Here is a 19369-nt window from a genome sequence, read left to right as displayed (position 1 = left end):
AAGTTGCAGGCAGAGATCTGTACAATAATAAAACAAATATCTTACATAAGCACTTTGGGACAACTGCATAAGGACAAGCATAAGGGCAGTGACACAAAACAAAAACCAAAACCAAAGCTGATGTTAACTTGATGTCTAACATAAAAGGAAGCATTACTTGTAAACAAATGAATTGGCTTTCCATAGGATTTAATGATATATTATAGGTAAGGTAATTGTTCTGCAGCTCCATTCAAACTGCCCCCACTTAATTTTACAATGGCCCTTAAACAAGATAAATTAAGATGGGAGAATCAAACCAACATAGGATTTAAAACACAAGTAATAAATACTTAAATACTTATCTGCATTTTGGTTCTGCAAAAAAGTCCTCCGATGATTTTTGCATCATCGGAGGACTTTTTTGCAGAACCAAAATGCAGATATCTCTCCTCTCAGGGGGAAATGATGGAGGGAAACATGGTCATTCAGTAATACTGCCGGGTTTCTACAGATACAAAGCTGAATGCTAAATCGGTGAAGTATCCCTTTAAATAATCTTGTTCGCCTCAAACCAGAAGCAACCGATCATATAGTTTAACCCCACGTGCACTGAATAAGATCTGATGGCTTCCTGCTCATTCACATTTTACCATCTAATCTACCATCAATAGTTCTGACACATGTTGAGATAATGAGCGGATTTAGAAATATCAAATTGGGACATTTATCCCTTAGTGCATCCCATTATGAACACATATATCTGCAAAAAGACTGACATTGAAGAAAACCTAAGAAAATCTGCCTCACGAGTAATAAAAGGGATCCGGAAATGAGTAATGAATAAAATATTTGATGTTATGAAACCACACTCTCGACTTCCACAGTTTCACATTTGCTCGAAAATATAGTCAGGTATTCATAAATATTACATTAAATAGTCAACACAGACATTCCTCCCAAAACGTACCTTTCATATAATAACCAAAATACACTACATTTTCTATTTACATTTCAAAAAACCTTTTCAAAGTTTCTTTCATCAAAGACGTGTCCCACCCTACATTGAGTTAGTGCAGATCAGAATTCGTGCTTTCCTCAAAAGTTGGCCGGATTGAAAGATCCAGCGAGCAGCACAAAACGGATATGTCAACTGTAAGTGTTATGTAAAATAGTGTCCATCAGCACTGGAAACGACAAGGCACTTTGTACTACTTTAGATGTCAAAGGCTGTCTTTCAGGATACTCTGCTTAGGGTGCCCAGTGGACATTTTTGGCCACAAGGCAACACGTACGGTTGGTTCAAAGCAATCACTCTATGCAGTTTACTTCAGACCAACATAGGCAAACAGCAGTTTTTTTTTGTTGCTATTATACCACATTGAGCTCTGTGGAGTCCGTTTCGGAGTCGACCTCGTGTTCCCTAAAGAGAACAAATAAAGGCGAGTTAGACAAATACTGCCAAATACTTAACTATAGATATATAGGAAGTGACATGTAAGTGCTGTTTACCGTTGTTCTTCAAGTAATTTGCGATTCCCCCGTCTCTTTTCCTCATTAATAGGATAGCTGATGAATATTAACAACCCAATAATGATGAAGAATATGGGAGCAGCAGACACAAGGACCTTCAGCGTTAAATCAACCTCTGCAGGTTGCTTGCAACCCCTCGGCACATAGCCGGCAAAACTATTTCAGAGAGCAAGAAATGAAAGAGAGAATAAATTAGTGTGTTACGTTCATCCAGATAAATCCAACCTCATGACCGATCACAAAGTGATGGAAAGTCTCACATGTTACACGGTTATCACCGGTCCCTCAATAAGAAGGGCTAATCGCATTATATCTAAAGTCAAGGGGTCAGACACATTCTCATACAGTGAAATTCAACAAAAAGTTAGTCTTAATGGATCAAGCCTGGATCTTTCGTACAAGAATGCAGGATTGCCTATAGTGTGGTTTCAAATAGGATTTATAATGCGGAGATGTTTGTGGCGACTTACTCAAGACTAAGGGTCGAGACTCCCAAAGAAATTCCAGAAGCAAACTTGGTGAAGAACACATAAAATGAGTAGAAGATGGCTTCATGGCCTTGAGAATCAGGATTGTTGATTTTAAAGTCATCCACCACGTCGGGAAGCATGGACCTGAGAATACAGAAAAATATACAAGGTCTTTTACTGTGCACTGACTGTGTACAAAGTGTTTACCACAGAAACTGTAGTAATATTTCGCAACAACCCTTAAGCTGCCTTTCCACTGTACATGACAAACGAAGGCAGATAAACCAAAAGTCATTCATTCCCTATGGAGTGTCGCAAATGGGGCTGTGTAAGGTGAAGACCATCTGTGGATGTGTAATTTTGAGCTTTGGATCCATTAAAAATAGTAAACTTGTGCTACTACACCACATGTGACACGCCGACCGAAAGTGATGTATTTCAGTGTGTTCCAATCAAAACACTGTGTGCAAGGTGAATATTACTAATCCTTTTTTTATCTTAATCAGTAACACTTGAATCCTTTAAAACCAATTAGTATGCAATGAAGTATAAATATATTCGTAGATTAAAGGCTCTTGCGTTGGAATGAGCTTCCCTCCCATGCTGACACCGATTAACGCATAAACTGAAATTTCATTATGACTGCCACTAGGGGGCAAACTCCGACAGCTGTGTCTGAATGAAGTGTACAACGGAAAGGCGATTTAGCCTAAATATCTTTAAAATATTAAAAAAGAAAACAGGAGGTGCAATTTTAGTCATTAGGAGAAAACTGGCTATATGTTGTGAATACTTGAAATGCAACAATTTATGAAAGTTAAACAGTAATAAACAAAAAAAAGTTTCACTTTTAAACTATTAACATTTGGCTCTTGTAATTTTAAACTGCAATTGTTTTTAAATTATTAAAAAAAGTTATCAAGTAAATAAAAGGCAAAATACTGGATACAAGAAGTGTGCATCTTTTTTGAAAATGTATTTTTTTTAATATATGACTTAAAAAGTAACAAAAACAATATAATAATATATAATAATAATAATAATAATTATTATTATTATTGTAAATTAAAATCAGTATTGCATGTTGGGATAATCAATTGATTTTAGTAGTGATAAAAGGCAAATCTACATTTGAAAGGGGACATATCACAAAAATCTGACTTTTCCATGTTTAAGTGCTATAATTGGGTCCCCAGTGCTTCTATCAACCTAGAATAATGTGAAAAAGATCAACCCAGTAACTTAGTTTTGGTAAACCATTCTCTGCAAGCATGTTAAAAATAGGTCATTAAAATTTGGCTCCCCTTGTGATGTAAGAAGGGGATAATACTGCCCCTTAATCTGCACTATCCACCCACGGCACTGCCATTTAGTGCAGAGATCAGTTTATTTGCATTTTAAAGGACACACCCCAAAACAACACATTTTTGCTCACACCTACAAAGTGTCAATTTTAACATGCTATAATAAATTATCTATATGGTATTTTTTGCTAGAACTTCACATACGTACTCTGAGGACACCAAAAACTTATTTGGGATCTTAAAAAAGTCCCCTTTAAGGTGAGGCACTTACCAGGGTAGCAAGAAGGCTGCAGCAACACTGACTCCAGCAGCAAAGGACACAATGTATGTCACGATAAGATTGCTTGGCACAAAGACGACTGAGATCAGGAAAGGTACCACGGACTGCAATAAGAATACAAGTTGTCAGATATTGTATGACAGGCCAGCAGATGCCACTGTGGGCCTGTATGTGCAATCAAAATCTGAGGTTATGTAAAACACTGTCAACACTTACTGTCGTTCCAAAGTACACTGCCGTTTTCTTGCCAAATTTTGTGAGGAACCACTGCCAGAATGGGATAGCAAGTGTGGCGGAGAGCTGGAAGGGAGAAATTAAAAATCACAGGTGAACAAGATTGCATCTACACATTGGCAAAAATCTAGCAAAATGACTGTAAAGACTCGTTGTTATAGATGGGTATTAGGTAAGATTACGATTTTTACAAAAATTACGTCTTTGCACAACTTCCTTTCTGCGAGTAGAGTGTTTATCCTTGCACACCTTCCAACACTGACGACACAGTCGCTTTGTGGCGATCCACATGTGTGCTTAAACTTTCATCTATAGTTCATCTTATAATCCATGAAGCTTATTATTGTCATAGAAAACAAAACATTGAATAAACACAATGACTTTCTCTAAACCCAGGTTATAGTTGAAATCTTTTGAACTTGCAGATAAACAAAAGCATGAAAACAAGAATTTCCGGTCTTCTAAAACTAGAAGCACTACTTTGATTTGAACTATATTTAGTACTTTCTGAAAGTGACATGCTTTTGTTAAGTATGAAACGCATACTTATGTAACATCTGCATTTAACCCTTTCCAATGAGTAGTGAACACACACCCAGAGCAGTGGGCAGGGGTCACTGCAGTGCCCCGAAGCAATTGGGGTTAAAGTGCCTTGCTCAAGGGCACCTCACCTTCTAGGTCATTGTAATGTGTTGTTTTTTGTAATAATCCCTGTCTGTGATTTCACAATAACACATTGTAACCTTATAGACAAGACAGGATCTATTTTTCATTCATGGGCATTTTGCGATTGAGACAGTAGATCAGTGCTACTTAAAACACACCCAAAGTTTTGACACATTCTTGAATGCCACACCTTTTGCTACTCCATTTTAAAAAGCATCAAGTCATTTAACTTATACATTTAAGTACTGTCTATAAATGTATTACCATGCCCTCTATAATTACAATACAGGTAAGTTTATCAAAATCACACATAAGATTAGCTTACCATAATGACAAGCAGGATGTTTTGAAAGTCATCTCTGAAACCCAAGGTGTAGCTACAAAAGAGGGCAAAGTTTCCCTCCAGGAGCTGCAAGAAATGTAGGACATCACATTTTAGGAAACATTTATAAAATCATGGCTGCCCATGATGCTTATAAACCCATATGGCTGCAGGTGCATGAAATGTCAAAACTAACCATAAAAGCCAGAGAGGTAAAGAGGAAGCCCATGACCAGCTTGGCGTACGGACCGTATCCCATTACCATACGGATACCCTGGACAAAAGACATGGGTTGGGTCCTTACCCTGCAGGTCTCTGTCCAGAAGAAAAAAAGAGGGATAAACAGTTATTAATGGTGCTACACCAAACACAATTGAAATCAGAGTAGCATGACTTTTTGTTGGTTCTTTCCCTCACAATCCTAGCTAGCAGTTTTTGGTCTTGATGACTTTCACACTTTTTCATGTTTTGACAAGGTTCAATTTGATCGATTCCCTGTCAGATATTTGCATATAACTTGCTTTGTCAGCAAGAGTGAAAAGTTGAGTAATCTCATCTTGTTATCAAATGTTTTGGTTTAGCAAATACTAAGGGGGCGTGTACACAAAACCTTTTACGCCTGCGGCTGGCGTATGTTTCCAATGAAAGTGCCATTGACGTTTTCCCCCGCTGAAAATGGAAAATTTTCCAACTTTGGGTAAAACGCTCAGCTCATCAATGTCACTTTTCACTCAGCCGTCCAATCACAGTAGAGGATGGCGGGACAAATATCACAACAACCAACCGGCACATCATACAGCGACTGATAAATAAAACAGAAGTATTATAGCAATCAAAGCGCCCACAGTTGGCATCCCCCAGACATTTTCAGACACGTTTAAACGAATAAGTGTACACGCCCCCTAATTTGCTTAATAGCTCACTTTCACAAGAAAATCTGTGCTTGCCAATTCTACAAAAAGGTCTATGCATTTGTCTCATGCATTTTAATTTTATATATACAATTCCGGAGTGAAAATAACGGTTTTCCTCTAAATGTGAGCCAAATGTTTGGACGGCCTTCTCCATTGCTTCGAAGAAAAAGAGGGATAAACAGTGATTAAAGGACAAGTTTGGTATTTTACACTTAAAGCCCTGTTTTCAGATTGTTTATGATGAAATAGAATGGTTTTGACTGAAATATGATGCTGGCCCGAGAATTTTTGGTTTCTGTTGTATCACCTCCCACCTCTACAATGGCTCCATAGGTGCACTGGAACAATCCTTCCTAAAATGCATTAAACTTTCGTTTACAAAGACGTGAAACTCACCGAGTGGTCAGGGGTGTTCACTGATATGCTCACACAAAAATCGCTGAAAAAAAAAGATGCTTTCCAACAGGTTTTATCGTAGTTTTATCCAACTCCATTGACTTGTATTAGATGTGCGGTGAGGTACGGTATTACTCCGCGCCAGGAACGTTGTTTGTATTCTTGCAATTGGCAAAGGCGGATTATTGCCACCAACTGGGCTGGAGTGTCTATTATTCAAGCTCTCAGCGGAAGAATGTACGGGTGTGAGGCGTTTGGAAAAATAGGTTCACAAGTTTACAACGAATGCTAAAACACCTGTTGGAAAGCAAAGCATCTTTTGCAGCGATTTTTGTGTGATCATATCAGTGAACACCCCTGACCACTCGGTGAGTTTCACATCTTTGTAAACGAAAGTTTAATGCATTTTAGGAAGGATTGTTCCAGGGCACCTATGCAGCCATTGTAGAGGTAGGGGCTGATACAACAAACACGCGAAAATTCTCGGGCCAGCATCATATGTCCAAATTTCAGTCAAAACCGTTCTATTTCATCATAAACAATCTGAAAACAGGGCTTTAAGTGTAAAATACCCAACTTGTCCTTTAATGCTGCTACACCAAACACAATTGAAATCAGAGTAGCATGGAATTTTTTTGGTTCTTCCCCTCACAATCCTAGCTAGCAGTTTTTGGTCTTGATCACATTCACACAGTGTTTTTTTCTTATTTTGACAAGGTTCACTTTGATTGGCTCCCTGTCAGATATTTGCATATAACTTGCTTTGTCAGCAAGAGTGAAAAATTTAGTAATCTCCTCTTTTTGTTTTGGTTTAGCAAATACTAAGGGGGCGTGTACACAAAGCCTTTTACGCCTGCGGCCGGCGTCTACTTTCCCCCGCTGAAAGTAGAAACATTTTCAACTTTGGGTAAAACGCTCGTCAATGTCACTTTTCACTCAGCCGTCCAATCACAGCAGAGGAGGGCGGGGCAAATATCACAACAACTAACCGGCACATCATACAACGACTGATAAATAAAACAGAAGTATTATAGCAACCAAAGCGCCCACAGTTGGCACCTGCCTGGCATTTTCAAACACGTTTAAACGAATAAGTGTACACGCCCCCTAATTTGCTTAATAGCTCACTTTCACAAGAAAATCTGTGCTTGCCAATTCTACAAAAAGGTCTATGCATTTGTCTCATTACCCCCCTAATAAAGTTATTAATGGTACTACACAAAACACAATTGAAATCAAAGTAGCATGGATTATTTTTGGTTCTTTCCCTCACAATCCTAGCTAGCAATTTTTTGTCTTGATGACATTCACACAGATGACATTTCTTATTTTTAAAAGGTTCAATTTGATTGGTTCCCGGTCAGATATATGGATATGACTTGCTTTGTCTGCCAGTCAGCAAGACAAGTTGAGTAATCTTCTCTTGTTATCAAATGTTTTGGTTTAGCAAATACTAAGGGGGCACGTACACAAAGGCTTATACGCCTGCGGCCGGCGCATGTTTCCAATGGAAGTGCCGAAAATGCCAACAGCTGGCGTTTTTCCCCCACTGAGAGTTGAAAAATTTTCAACTTTGGGTGAAACGCTCAGCTCATCAATGTCACTTTTCACTCAGCCGTTCAATCACAGTGGAGGGTGGGACAAATATCACAACAACCAACCGGCACATCATACAGCGACTGATAAACAAAACAGAAGTATTATAGCAATCAAAGCGCCCACAGTTAGCATCCCCCTGGCATTTTCAGACACGTTTAAACACATTAGTGTACACGCCCCCTAATTTGCTTAATAGCTCACTTTCACAAGAAAATCTGTGCTTGCCAATTCTGCAAAAAGGTCTATGCATTTGTGTCATGCATTTTATTTTTGTATATACAGTTCCGGGGCGAAAATAACTCTTTTACTCTAAATGGGAGCCAAATGTTTGGACGGCCTTCTCCATTGCTTCAAAAAAAAAAGAGGGATAAACAGTGATTAATGGTGCTACACCAAACACAATTGAAATCAAAGTAACATAGATTTTTTTGGTTCTTTCCCCTCACAATCCAGCTAGCAGTTTTTGATCTTGATGGCATTCACACAGTGCTCTTTTTCTTATTTTGACCATGTTCAATTTGATTGGTTCCCTGTCAGATATTTGCATATAACTTGTCTTGCTGACACTGGCTGACAAAAGCAAGTTGAGTAATCTTCTCTTGTTATCAAATGTTTTGGTTTAGCAAATACTAAGGGGGCACGTACACCAAGGCTTATACGCCTGCGCATGTTTCCAATGGAAGTGCCGCGCATTTTAAAAATGCCAACAGCTGGCGTTTTCCCCCCACTAAGAGTTGAAAAATTTTCAACTTTGGGTAAAACGCTCAGCTCGTCAATGTCACTTTTCACACAGCCGTCCAATCACAGTGGAGGAGGGCGGGACAAATATCACAACAACCAACCGGCACATCATACAACAACTGATAAACAAAACAGAAGTATTATAGCAACCAAAGCGCCCACAGTTGGCATCCCCCTGATATTTTCAGACACGTTTAAACGCATTAGTGTACACGCCCCCTAATTTGCTTAATAGCTCACTTTCACAAGAAAATCTGTGCTTGCCACTTCTACAAAAAGGTCTATGCATTTGTCTCATGTATTTTAATCTTGTCTATACAACAATGTCTGTGTGCCAAATTGTGTGCCAAAATTTTGTACGGTCTTCTCCGTTGCTTTGCAAGGTTATAATCCCACTAAACTAATTCACTGACATTCACTGGGACCTGAACTCCGCATGTGGGGCAAACACTGTAACATAAGCCCTGTGGAAAAGCAGCAGGTACATCTGCAATCAAAACTCATCTCCGTGAGAAATTTCGAAGGAACCAAGTGATTCATGTGTGTTGTTTCAAAATCAAATCTAAAGAAAACCAGCTCTGACAGCTTTGCAGTGTCACATGCACGTACCTTTTTGTTCTTTCACACCAAGGAACAGCACCACGGCACAGAGAACATAGATGGAGCAGATGACACCAGATGCAATCATATAGGCATTTCTCTGCGGGACAATCAAAACCAGACATTAAAAAACAACAACGTAACAATAACAGCTGTAATTCACCCAACCTCGTACGAAAACCTACCAGATCTCCCAGCGAAGCATGAGGCTCGGTGATGTTGACACTAGGAGTCACTAGTAGATCTGTGGAGTTGAGGTTGACACTAGGAGTCACTAGTAGATCTGTGGAGTTGAGGTCGTTCCCGGAGGAGATGCAGGGAGCGTTGGCCATTCCCACAATTTGACCTTGAACCGCAGTGCCGATGAGCGTACCCAAAACCTCCACGGTCATTCCTGAGATGAAACAGCAAACAGTTAGCTACACGAATGGAGAACAGGTTGCCACCTTCATCCTTAGGGGCTGTAACCAGTTGTAAATGTTTTAAACTACAAAGTACTGAAGGAAACTCACGGTACGCTGTGGCCGAATCCCTCTCCTTCTGATCGGAGCTGATAAACATGGTAAGGGCAGAGTACGGCACGTGGAAGCACTGTTTTGGGAAGCAGGAGATGCCGGAAATGAGCAAATTCACACAAAATGACATGAACTAACACACGTGCTAATGTGAAGATTGTTACTCACTGTTTGTAACGTTTGGAATGCACAGTAGAAGATCAGGTACCAGATAACTTTGCCTTGGTCAACCGTGGGCACGTACCAGATGAGGAAATAGCAAAGCACGGCGAACGGGGTGGATGCCACAATCCTGCGTGCAAAGGATATACAGTTTTACTACAGCCAAAGTGAACACATTTGTTAACAGAACAAAGGACACAACATTATTTTTTATATATACCCCTTTCAAAAAAATTCAGAGGGTAGATCTAAGGAGGAGCAAACGTGAAAGGAAAATATGCCGCATAGTATTTCCCATCCTGCTACTTGGTGCATTATTCCAAAGACCAAGTATGGCTTTCCTTCCCTTTACTAATGACATCATCATCAGTAGCTGTATACATTGAGAAACGGAAGAAATTGATAAAGGAAAACAATTAGTAGACAACATCCTGTCTTTGCTTCAGACCCATTGTTGCGTGAGGTGTGGCATGTTGAGGCTGAGACACAGTGTGTATTCCTGTGTGTCGTCATTTCAGTTTCACATTCTCTTACTGACGTAACTGAATTCCGTGACTGGTTGTGTAAATCAACTTCACAGAAAAAGTAATAAATAACAACTTATCTTTAACAAAGCTTCCCTTTTACCACTTACAAGTCTGTGTAATACTGAAGGCATTTCAATAATGCTTTCCGATAGGGTTGCGCAATTCGTAAACATGCAGATCGTGATAAGCATATTGCGATGGTTTGCTAGAAATGAGCATTTTAATTTTAATACTTTAAAAAGAAATGTATGATTAAAGTTTTATGTCATTGTGGATGATATAGCATCTGGCACCCAGATGTTAGCTGGTATGTGCGAACTTTATTTTTGTCTGTTTGTTTGCGTTGTTAAATAATTTATTTTATGCAACAGTAAAACATCGCTGTTGTTGTGATATTTTTCCCTGAAATATGAAACGTATGTTGGTTATATATATATAATTATTATTATAAAAAGAAACACAATATCAAATATTTCATTTTTAGCATGCTATTGAAATTTTCTTCAATATCACATTTTCAGTAATACAATAAAAGTGTTGTACTTTCAGCTCTATTTAAAACTTCACCATCTTTGCGTAATTACTGCAGATTTTTCTTTCACAATCCCTATAGATAGAAAAGCACAGAAAAGGCGAAGTGGTGTAAGGGGAAATTTACCAGAGATCAACGGTTTCGGTTTGTGTCGTATGTTGGTAAAAATTAAAAATACCTCTGAACAAAATAATCCCCCTTTTATAAATGTTTAAAACTAGTAAAACCACCCAAAAACATCAAATCTAGTTAAATAAAACACAGCCCACCTTGCCTACATTTGGATTGGATACTTAAGTTTAGTAAATATTTGTGAAAGTCAAAAAAGGACTGTGCAATTCAGGGTTATAATCGTTCATTTGAGACTGCTGCTGTATATAAAATAAACAGACCTGTATTTCAAACCAAAGCCCTGATAACAATAAAACGGCACGATTAATGCAGAACCTCACAGTGGTTTAATGTATTAAATTATTTTAATGAATTAAAACAACTAAATCTAAAATGTATGAAAGTAGTCATGAAGGATCATGTATGTAAATCTTATCTTTTAAATCACCAAAAATCATATTTCTTGGTTAAGCAAATGTACACGTGTAACAAACACAGTATGCATCTCACATGACTGCCGTATGAACGACAGTAACCCCACTGCTCCTAAAAAAATGGATGCGTGCCGCCTCGACTTCATGCTCAGCTGGTTTGTCTGTCTCGTTCTGATTGGATCACAGCAGTGGTGTGTTGTGGGTTGGACCACTCAGAATTCCCTCCTTTACATATGCTTCCCCCCAGAGCATGCTTCACACACAAAACAGGAATGTCTTCTTCCCGAACACACAACAAATAGTATCAGCGACGTTAATCATGGAATGAAAGATGCTATCTTGGGCTGAGTTAAAATGCTTTAACATATCTCAGTAATCAAGTAAAAAAGGAAGATCAGCATCTGACTCATTTCTTTCTTTCACATTTTTTGGTTAACAATTTCCTGAAAGCAGTTGTGGTTTAAGCAAATATTCTGTTAAATGTTTATAAATATTTTTTATAGATGCTGGCTCAAGAGATTTATCCTGACGCCATCAAAATATGTTGCTAACCTTAGTAACTAATTCCTCGCCAGGATTATAATAGCATATCTCACATGGTTAATATTATTAATAATCCATGTAGCCAGGTTTTGTGAAAGGGGAAACGTTGAATTCAATTCCATTCAATTATAAAAACTTCTCTGAAGACCTTCTGGGAAATATTCCCAATTCTCTCTTACACAAATCCCATATAACAACAACCCTGTCTGACTGTCACTCGTGTCCTCGCATGTGACATCACCACACAGATCCAGGCATCCGTAGGGATCTAATGAACCACCCTAAGAGGATACAACCATCTAATTCTGCTTCAATGCCTTTGAAACTTTCTTGCCAGATTCCATTACGTGCCTTGAGTTCGGATAGAACAGAATGACGCATTCCTAACTCCATCCCCCATTCCTAGCACTTCCTTTCTCAGAGTTCATATAAGGACTTGTGTCTTGTAAAGACTTGACGTTGCCGTTGGCTGTGTCTACATGTTTAAACCAACATACCCACCATATAAAAATTTTATGTTTATATTTACGAGTTAACTAGAAGTGCAGTGCAGTTTTTATGTCGAGTGATAACAGTGATGTGGAAAACTTGGTTGTTTGGAATGTCAAGCAAACCTACCAAACCTGTAACCCTTTATTGTTGCATTTGGAACCACTGAAGCTTTCTATGAACTACACCTCTCCATTGCCGCAAGCATCACTAGATCATACCTGAGGTTAAATGTCGCTAGTCAAGCAATGCTGCAAAGTTGCATTTTTAAGTCCTGTGCCAATCGTGTTGCTGCATTTGTAGCAGCAAACCACTGTGGTCAATCGAAACTTTGACCTTCAAACCTAATACTTTATCGTGTGCAGAAACACTCAAGCATGCTCCAAGCATCTTCATTGGCACCATTACTGTGACCAAAGGGTTTAAAGGACCTCAACAGTGGGTCTATCAATGAGATCTGGGGTGCGTTTTTCAATGGTAACAACGACCAAAGGTGGCCAACAAGGCTTTTGGGAAACGCAGCCCTGGTTGGTTGGAATAAAATGCAAATTGCCGATTGCAAAGCTACTGTGGTCCAGAAAGCCCCTCCTCCTCTTCGTACATCCCTCGACCCCATTATGAGAACTCTGGGGGGGTTGCCCACTTGGCACTCCCACTTGAAGGTTATGCCTTCTGACATTTCCAAATCATGGAGAAATGGGTCAAAAGACAAAGCAAGTGACGGACCGGAGAGATTAATTCTAAAAGCAGTTTATAAAGCAAAAGAGAGTGCTGTGTTTTCAATAGAAAACAAGCAGACAGTTTCTACAGGCAACTTGATCCTGAAATAAGACAATGCAGACTCGTGTCACATAGATCAGGGAGAATAATGCAGTTGAACCAAAGTACAAAAAGACCAGGAGAAATCATTCAGACGTGTAAGTGAAATACAAATCAGAGTAAAAAAACATACCAGGGCATCATTCGTCCAAATCTGGTCCAGGGGCTTCGGCTCACCAGAAAGCCCACCGTGGGGTCTGTGATGGCATCCCATGCTCGACCCACAAACAGGATGATGGAGGCATAAAATGGATCCAACTACAGATAAAAGGAGAATGACTTTATAATGTTAATTTTTAAAAAGCGAAAGACAAAATACTAAACATGTTACATTAGTACTGTATATCTGTTTTGGTGATAAAGAAAAGATATCCTATTCTCAACTCTCAACCTCATTTGGAGATATGCCTTAACTTTTCAAGTACATACTGTACTATCAATTTATAGGGCTATACTACATGTGAACGATAACCTTAAACAGAGCACATGGGGTCACCCAGTGAACTTAAGACACATAAGATCATTAAAGCACCTGACAAGCAAATTGCTCTGATGCAACTGTTAACTGTGGGATTAAATACATTAGCCACTTGTGTAGATCTTGGTGACATGATAAATGTTGAGAGCTATGAGAACACTTCTGAGCTGCTTTAAATCTCATGCTCTTTAATCTTCCCACTAAGCCAGCCAACACTACACTAGCGACCTGAAAAGTTAATGGCATGAGACCTTTATCCACCTATTCATTTCCCAGCACAATTCCTCCTTTGTGACTGTACATACTGTCTCGGACTGTGTAGTCAGGGGGTGTAAAGAAACCCAATACCCCCTAAAGTTCACAATTAGTTTCACATAAGAAATCTGGGGCCGTATTCACAAAGAATTTTAAGGCTAAAAGTAGCTCCTAACTGGCAAATTTAGGAGCAACTCCTAAAAATAATGGGCGTGTCACTCCTAACTTTAGGACTCCTAATTTTTTTCACTAAAAGTAATTCACGAAGCATTTTAGCCCTAAAAGTAGCACCTAAGTCTGAGACAGCTTAAAAGAAGTCGAGAGGACTCCTAACTCACTAAGACCTATTCACAAAGGATCTTAAAATGTCTTAGGTGCTGATCCTCCTTAACATGGACAGTTTCACCAACTCAAAAGCATTGCACATAACACTTAAAAGCACACTTTAATGTAAGCATATTGTTTATGACATTTGTTTCATAATTCATTACATTCATGACAAGCAGGAAGTTTTTTAGAATTACATGAAACAATAATGAAATTAAATATTTAATATTATAGGCATACCTGTTGCCATGCTAGTCTGTTTAAATACTGCAATCTCAACCCTCTACTGCGAATGCATACCACCGCCTCTCGCATTCGTCCGGGGTTCGCGACACAAGCGGGAATGTTGCATTGATCTGCAACAAATCCTCTCCCCAGTGATGCGCGGGTTGATCCGAAATGAGCGGATGCATGCGGTCACCCGCGGTTACGAGTCATCCAAAAATATTTTTTATGATATTCGGGTCGCGTTCCGTCGGGTCGTTTGAAATAAAGATGGCAATTAACTATTAAACAATTACTACTTAAAAAAATGCGGGCCAGGGAGCGGGTCGGTTACACTATTTATTTTTTTATTTTTTGCGGTCCGAGTTGCGGGCGGGTTAGTTGAAAACGTTGGTCGGGTGCCAGTTGTTTTGTACATTGACCCGCGCATCACTTTCTCGCATGTCTCACGCTTAGTTTTGCTTGATATCTCAGTGGCGAATTTCCCTTTTATTACGTGTCTTTTTTCCAGCACCAACTGGGCCAGCAGCAGTAACTGATCCTGCATCCATTTGGGCTTTCTTTTTCGTTTTGGCGAGTTCCACCATCATTTATTTATTACATTAGGCAGGCTTCTTTAATATGGGCAACATTTTCTTGCTTTAAGTAGTCTATTTAGGCTAATAGGATGTACATTAATCAAGCGAGTGTTAATGCAATGTCGTTTTTTCTTATTAGGCAATTGGCGGTTTTCATTTGTATTAGGCTACCTTGATTTAATTTAATTTAATTCACGACTTTTCTTTTATATATGCATTTCGATGGCATTACTATTATTATTTTGTATAAGACACAGACATATTTCGATGTTGTAATTCCATGATTTGGTGCGTCTGTGTTATGTTCTGCATGACAGCCCTGTCATCTAACAACCAATCACCGTGGTCATTGCGAGGCAGCTCGTGCATGAGAATTGACGTCATACGTAGCAACGAAGACTCACTCTTAGTTTAGGAGTAATAATTTTTCCTTACTAAAAGTAGGTCTGAAAGGCGTTGTGAATAACTTTTAAGAGAAAACTCCTAGCTAAAATCTTTTAGTGCGATTTAGGAGTACTCTTAGTGATAAGATAAAATGCTTTGTGAATACGGCCCCAGATCGTTAGAAGGTTAACTACTTGATTGATTCCTGGTTGCAAATGTTCACAATGTAACAATAATCTGAATTCAATTCAATTCAAAACTTACTTAAACTTTACAAAACTGCAGCTGGATTGCTTTGAAGTTTATCTCTACTCACCAAAGCAACATCCAGTAGATAGATCTGGAGGAAAAAGCCAATTGCACATCCTGTTATCTGGTACGGCGCTCCTCCAATAGCGTAGCACAGCTTGTTGCACACCGACAGCCGATTCTTTGTCTCATGCTGTTACAAAGAAATAAAAATAATACAACAGGTTATCTTAAATCTTGCATCATGAAAATTTATAACACAGAATTACAAAATTCAAATCTTAACCCGATTAAGACTCTAATACTTGGACTAAGAAACAACTACGTAAACAGCGATTTTTAATCACCTTTATCCGCCTGAAGTCACAATTAAAGTAAAGTAAACACGACACAAATTAAGACACGTGGATTATTTCTCTTTTAGTCGCACAATGCTGACAATGTGCATACACTACAAAACGTTTCCGAACATCAGCGAAAATACGTTTTTCCTCACATAAATTGCGAGAAATTACAGCAATTAAGTTTAGCGAGTATACCATCTGCACGGTGATTGGCCCACCTTGTAGTCCCACCTTGACCTTGTCATTGTATCACGTTGCGGTAATATCAAACAGCTTCAGAAAAAAATAAGAAAAAATAAGAATCGCAGCATCTGGTTCGGATTATCATGCTGAATCGACAACTGCCGTGAGTTGCGATTTGGTCATGATCCGGGGGTTTTGACGCAGACCGCGACAGCAAAATCCAGCCAAAAATCCTGTAGTGTGAGATTAGCATTAATCACACTATTAACATCGTGTGGGAGTTTTCGACGAATTTTACGGCAGGATACATACGCACACTACATTGGTAAACCATTTGACGGCAAACAAGAGAGCAAGACTCCAAGCAAGAAGGCTGTTTATTGGCACGTATACCATGAAAGATAATTAACGGCACTAGAAGCTTTCGTATAATTAAAAATGAAACACCAAAAACTGTATTTGGTATCAAAATGAAATCGTTTTTCCTTTTTATTTAAACCATTATGCGTGTCCAAGGAGGAGAATAAATTGTTGAATTAAATCGTTGGTTTTGTTTTCTTTGCGCACAAGTGTTCTTGTTTTTGGCGATGTCTTTCATTATTTTTTGGGCTTGATTATAAAAATAAAATTGCAGCCTGGGATAGTCACAAGCCTCCCGGTTTTCATCAAAAATATCTAAAAATGTGTTCTGAAAATAATCGTAAGACTTGGTGGTTTAGAAGGGCACAGGGGTAAGTGATGTATGATAAAATTTTAATTTTGGGGTGAACTTACCCTTTAATCAGAATGTTGTCAGCAGTAATCTAATTGGTGACCTTATTCTGAATATGTTTAACATAGTCACTGTCTCAATTGGGATTTAAATTGACCTAATTGTTTTGTAAACAGTCACACCATGGCCAGACGTTTACATGGGTGGGTCTCCATTCTGCTAGACAAGTGCTTGTTTTAATTATGCTAAAACAGTGGATTTCTACTTGACTTCTTGTTTGGTCCTAATCCAAACATAGCCTCATTCTTCACTACTTGTGCAGATGCTCATATCTGGGTCAGGATATCGCCCTTAAGTGAGAAAGCCAGCTGAAGAATATCACATTTAAAACTGTGTGATTGTCATCAGCACACAAACTTAAACATCAGTCATCGCATGCAGAGATTTACATACTCCCATACTTCCTCCTGTATAGGGTGACTGTAATGTCCAATCAGTTCTGCGCTAGATAATAACAGCTGAGGGTCGGTCACATGCACCCTCCAAAAATAAACCATTAAAGTTGCAATGCGAAGACCACAGCGACTACCCTTGAGACGTTTGCCCCTTCTGCACATGACGTTCTCACAATGCCCATCTGTGTTACGGGACACTGGGTCAATCTGTACTCACAATATCAATGTAATGAACTATAGTACTGTGGATGCCCCTAAGTTAATACAGAAAGAGCGCAGAAGCAACCAAGCCATTGTTTTATATACAGTGATAAATTCTTTACCAGAGATTGAGTTACTGTTTTTTGGGATTGTTTTGTGACCTTTGTTTTCATTATATCCAGACGGCACAAATATTTAAATGCGTAAACACACTTGTTAGAATGTGAAAGAAGTTTACTGACACTAACATGGAAATATTTTCACTTAGGCAAGTGCAAGATAACAGATCAAAGATAAGAATAGTGATATAATCCTACCGTGCTCACATTTCATTTTTTATAATAGTCAAAATAAACTAAGACTATTAACATGGTGTTTCAAACCAGGCAATAGATATAGGACAGAAAATATAAGTTAAGGTTTCTACAGCTCATTCAGCTATAAAATTAATGTAAAATGTACAGCATTAAAGTAATACAAATCCCACAACACTCCCATAAAGCTCCTAAATGACCGTAACCACAGGTGGCATCGAAACATTATCCATGCATCCAATACTGATGATGTGGCAATGCATGGAGATTTGTTACAGACCCAAATATTTACACCTACCCGAAATATAAACACCACCACACCAATGGTGACTTGATGAGGTGGGTAAAATCGCTTTCGTTTTGATCGTTTTTTGACTGGGTTTTATGAAAGCGAAAACATCTCGCATACAAAAATAATCGCCTTTTTAAAACCGTTGAAGGAACGTTAATCGCAAGTACAACCATTCATTCGCTTATGTCCACAATTATACATATATGCATTACATTTAAACGTTATTTTCACATGCACCCATCACAAAATCACAAACTGCGCAGTGAAACGGACAGAAAGCAGCAGTAAATCTGTCAGCGGTTCCCATTCAAATTCTGAGACACGCAGCTTATCGTGCGACGCGGCAAAATTTGGTTTGAAATTTTATCGTTTAACGGACAATCCATACGATGGTTACACTCGATTGTCCGACCGTAGCGTAAAATTTCGTATTTTCGTTAAATATAATGTAAGCGTTGTCATGTTTTGTCAGCACAGTAAGGTAAAGGCGTGCTCAGCTCGGTGACACGTCGGACCAGCCGAGCAGATCCTACAATGCGAGTCAATGCGGCTGCTCCATATGGATTAAAACAGGCATAACGTTACTAGAAAAATGATGACTGAATCAGGCCATAAATCGTTTTGAACATCTCACCTTTGCTGCTAGTTTGATCCCATCATCTGTGCTGGATTTTTGTAGAAGACTCGTATTAGAGTACTGCTCTGCGCCCTCTCCTTTTGCCATGTCGTTCCGAAAGATTTTAGGATAAAATCGTGTACACCCTTCTTATGTGCAAACAAACTGAACGATGGTGATGTGGTGGTGGTGAAATTATATAGCTTCTCAAAAAGCGTTGGGATTGATTGTAGATTAAACCGTTTCCTTGGAATCAACCTGTGTTACTAAAGACTCGTGAATCTGCCGGGTGTAGTAATTGAAGCGCTGGACACTCCCCTGAAAACTCTCATTCATTCTTGTTACACCCCTCCTCCTTCAGCTCGTATGATATTCGCACCCTATGCCTAGAGGTGGGCTGGTACAATCATGACGTCAGGACGTTGAAATACTCGTGCGTCATTTTGCCAATTAGAAAAATTACGAAAGCAAAAAGTACTAGGTGTTAAGTTTAATTTCATTTAATTTAATGTATTTATTATTTGTATAATTCTCTCATGCAAGTTTTATTTTATTTTCATTATTTATTATGTTTTATTATATATTA

At 38.8% G+C, this 19369-nt stretch overlaps 1 protein-coding gene across 1 annotated transcript; it reads right to left on the bottom strand.

The window, feature by feature from the left end:
• Nucleotides 1-1021: 1021 nt before the first annotated feature.
• On the bottom strand, nt 1022-19097 carry mfsd2ab (MFSD2 lysolipid transporter A, lysophospholipid b). The gene is made up of 14 exons (XM_065294557.2): nt 18802-19097; nt 15734-15859; nt 13304-13428; nt 9722-9845; nt 9551-9629; nt 9224-9432; nt 9048-9138; nt 4985-5103; nt 4792-4875; nt 3783-3866; nt 3558-3670; nt 1983-2126; nt 1492-1668; nt 1022-1402 (listed from the first exon to the last, which is right to left on the bottom strand). The coding sequence occupies exons 1-14, from the start codon at nt 18889-18891 to the stop codon at nt 1351-1353; spliced, it is 1617 nt and encodes a 538-aa protein (XP_065150629.1). The 5' UTR covers nt 18892-19097; the 3' UTR covers nt 1022-1350.
• Between the last annotated feature and the right edge of the window lie 272 nt (nt 19098-19369).

The sequence above is a fragment of the Paramisgurnus dabryanus genome, chromosome 19 (assembly GCF_030506205.2).
Source record: "Paramisgurnus dabryanus chromosome 19, PD_genome_1.1, whole genome shotgun sequence".
NCBI lineage: Eukaryota > Metazoa > Chordata > Actinopteri > Cypriniformes > Cobitidae > Paramisgurnus > Paramisgurnus dabryanus.
Note: the sequence above shows the minus strand (reverse complement) of the source record. Positions and strands in the feature narration are given on the sequence as shown.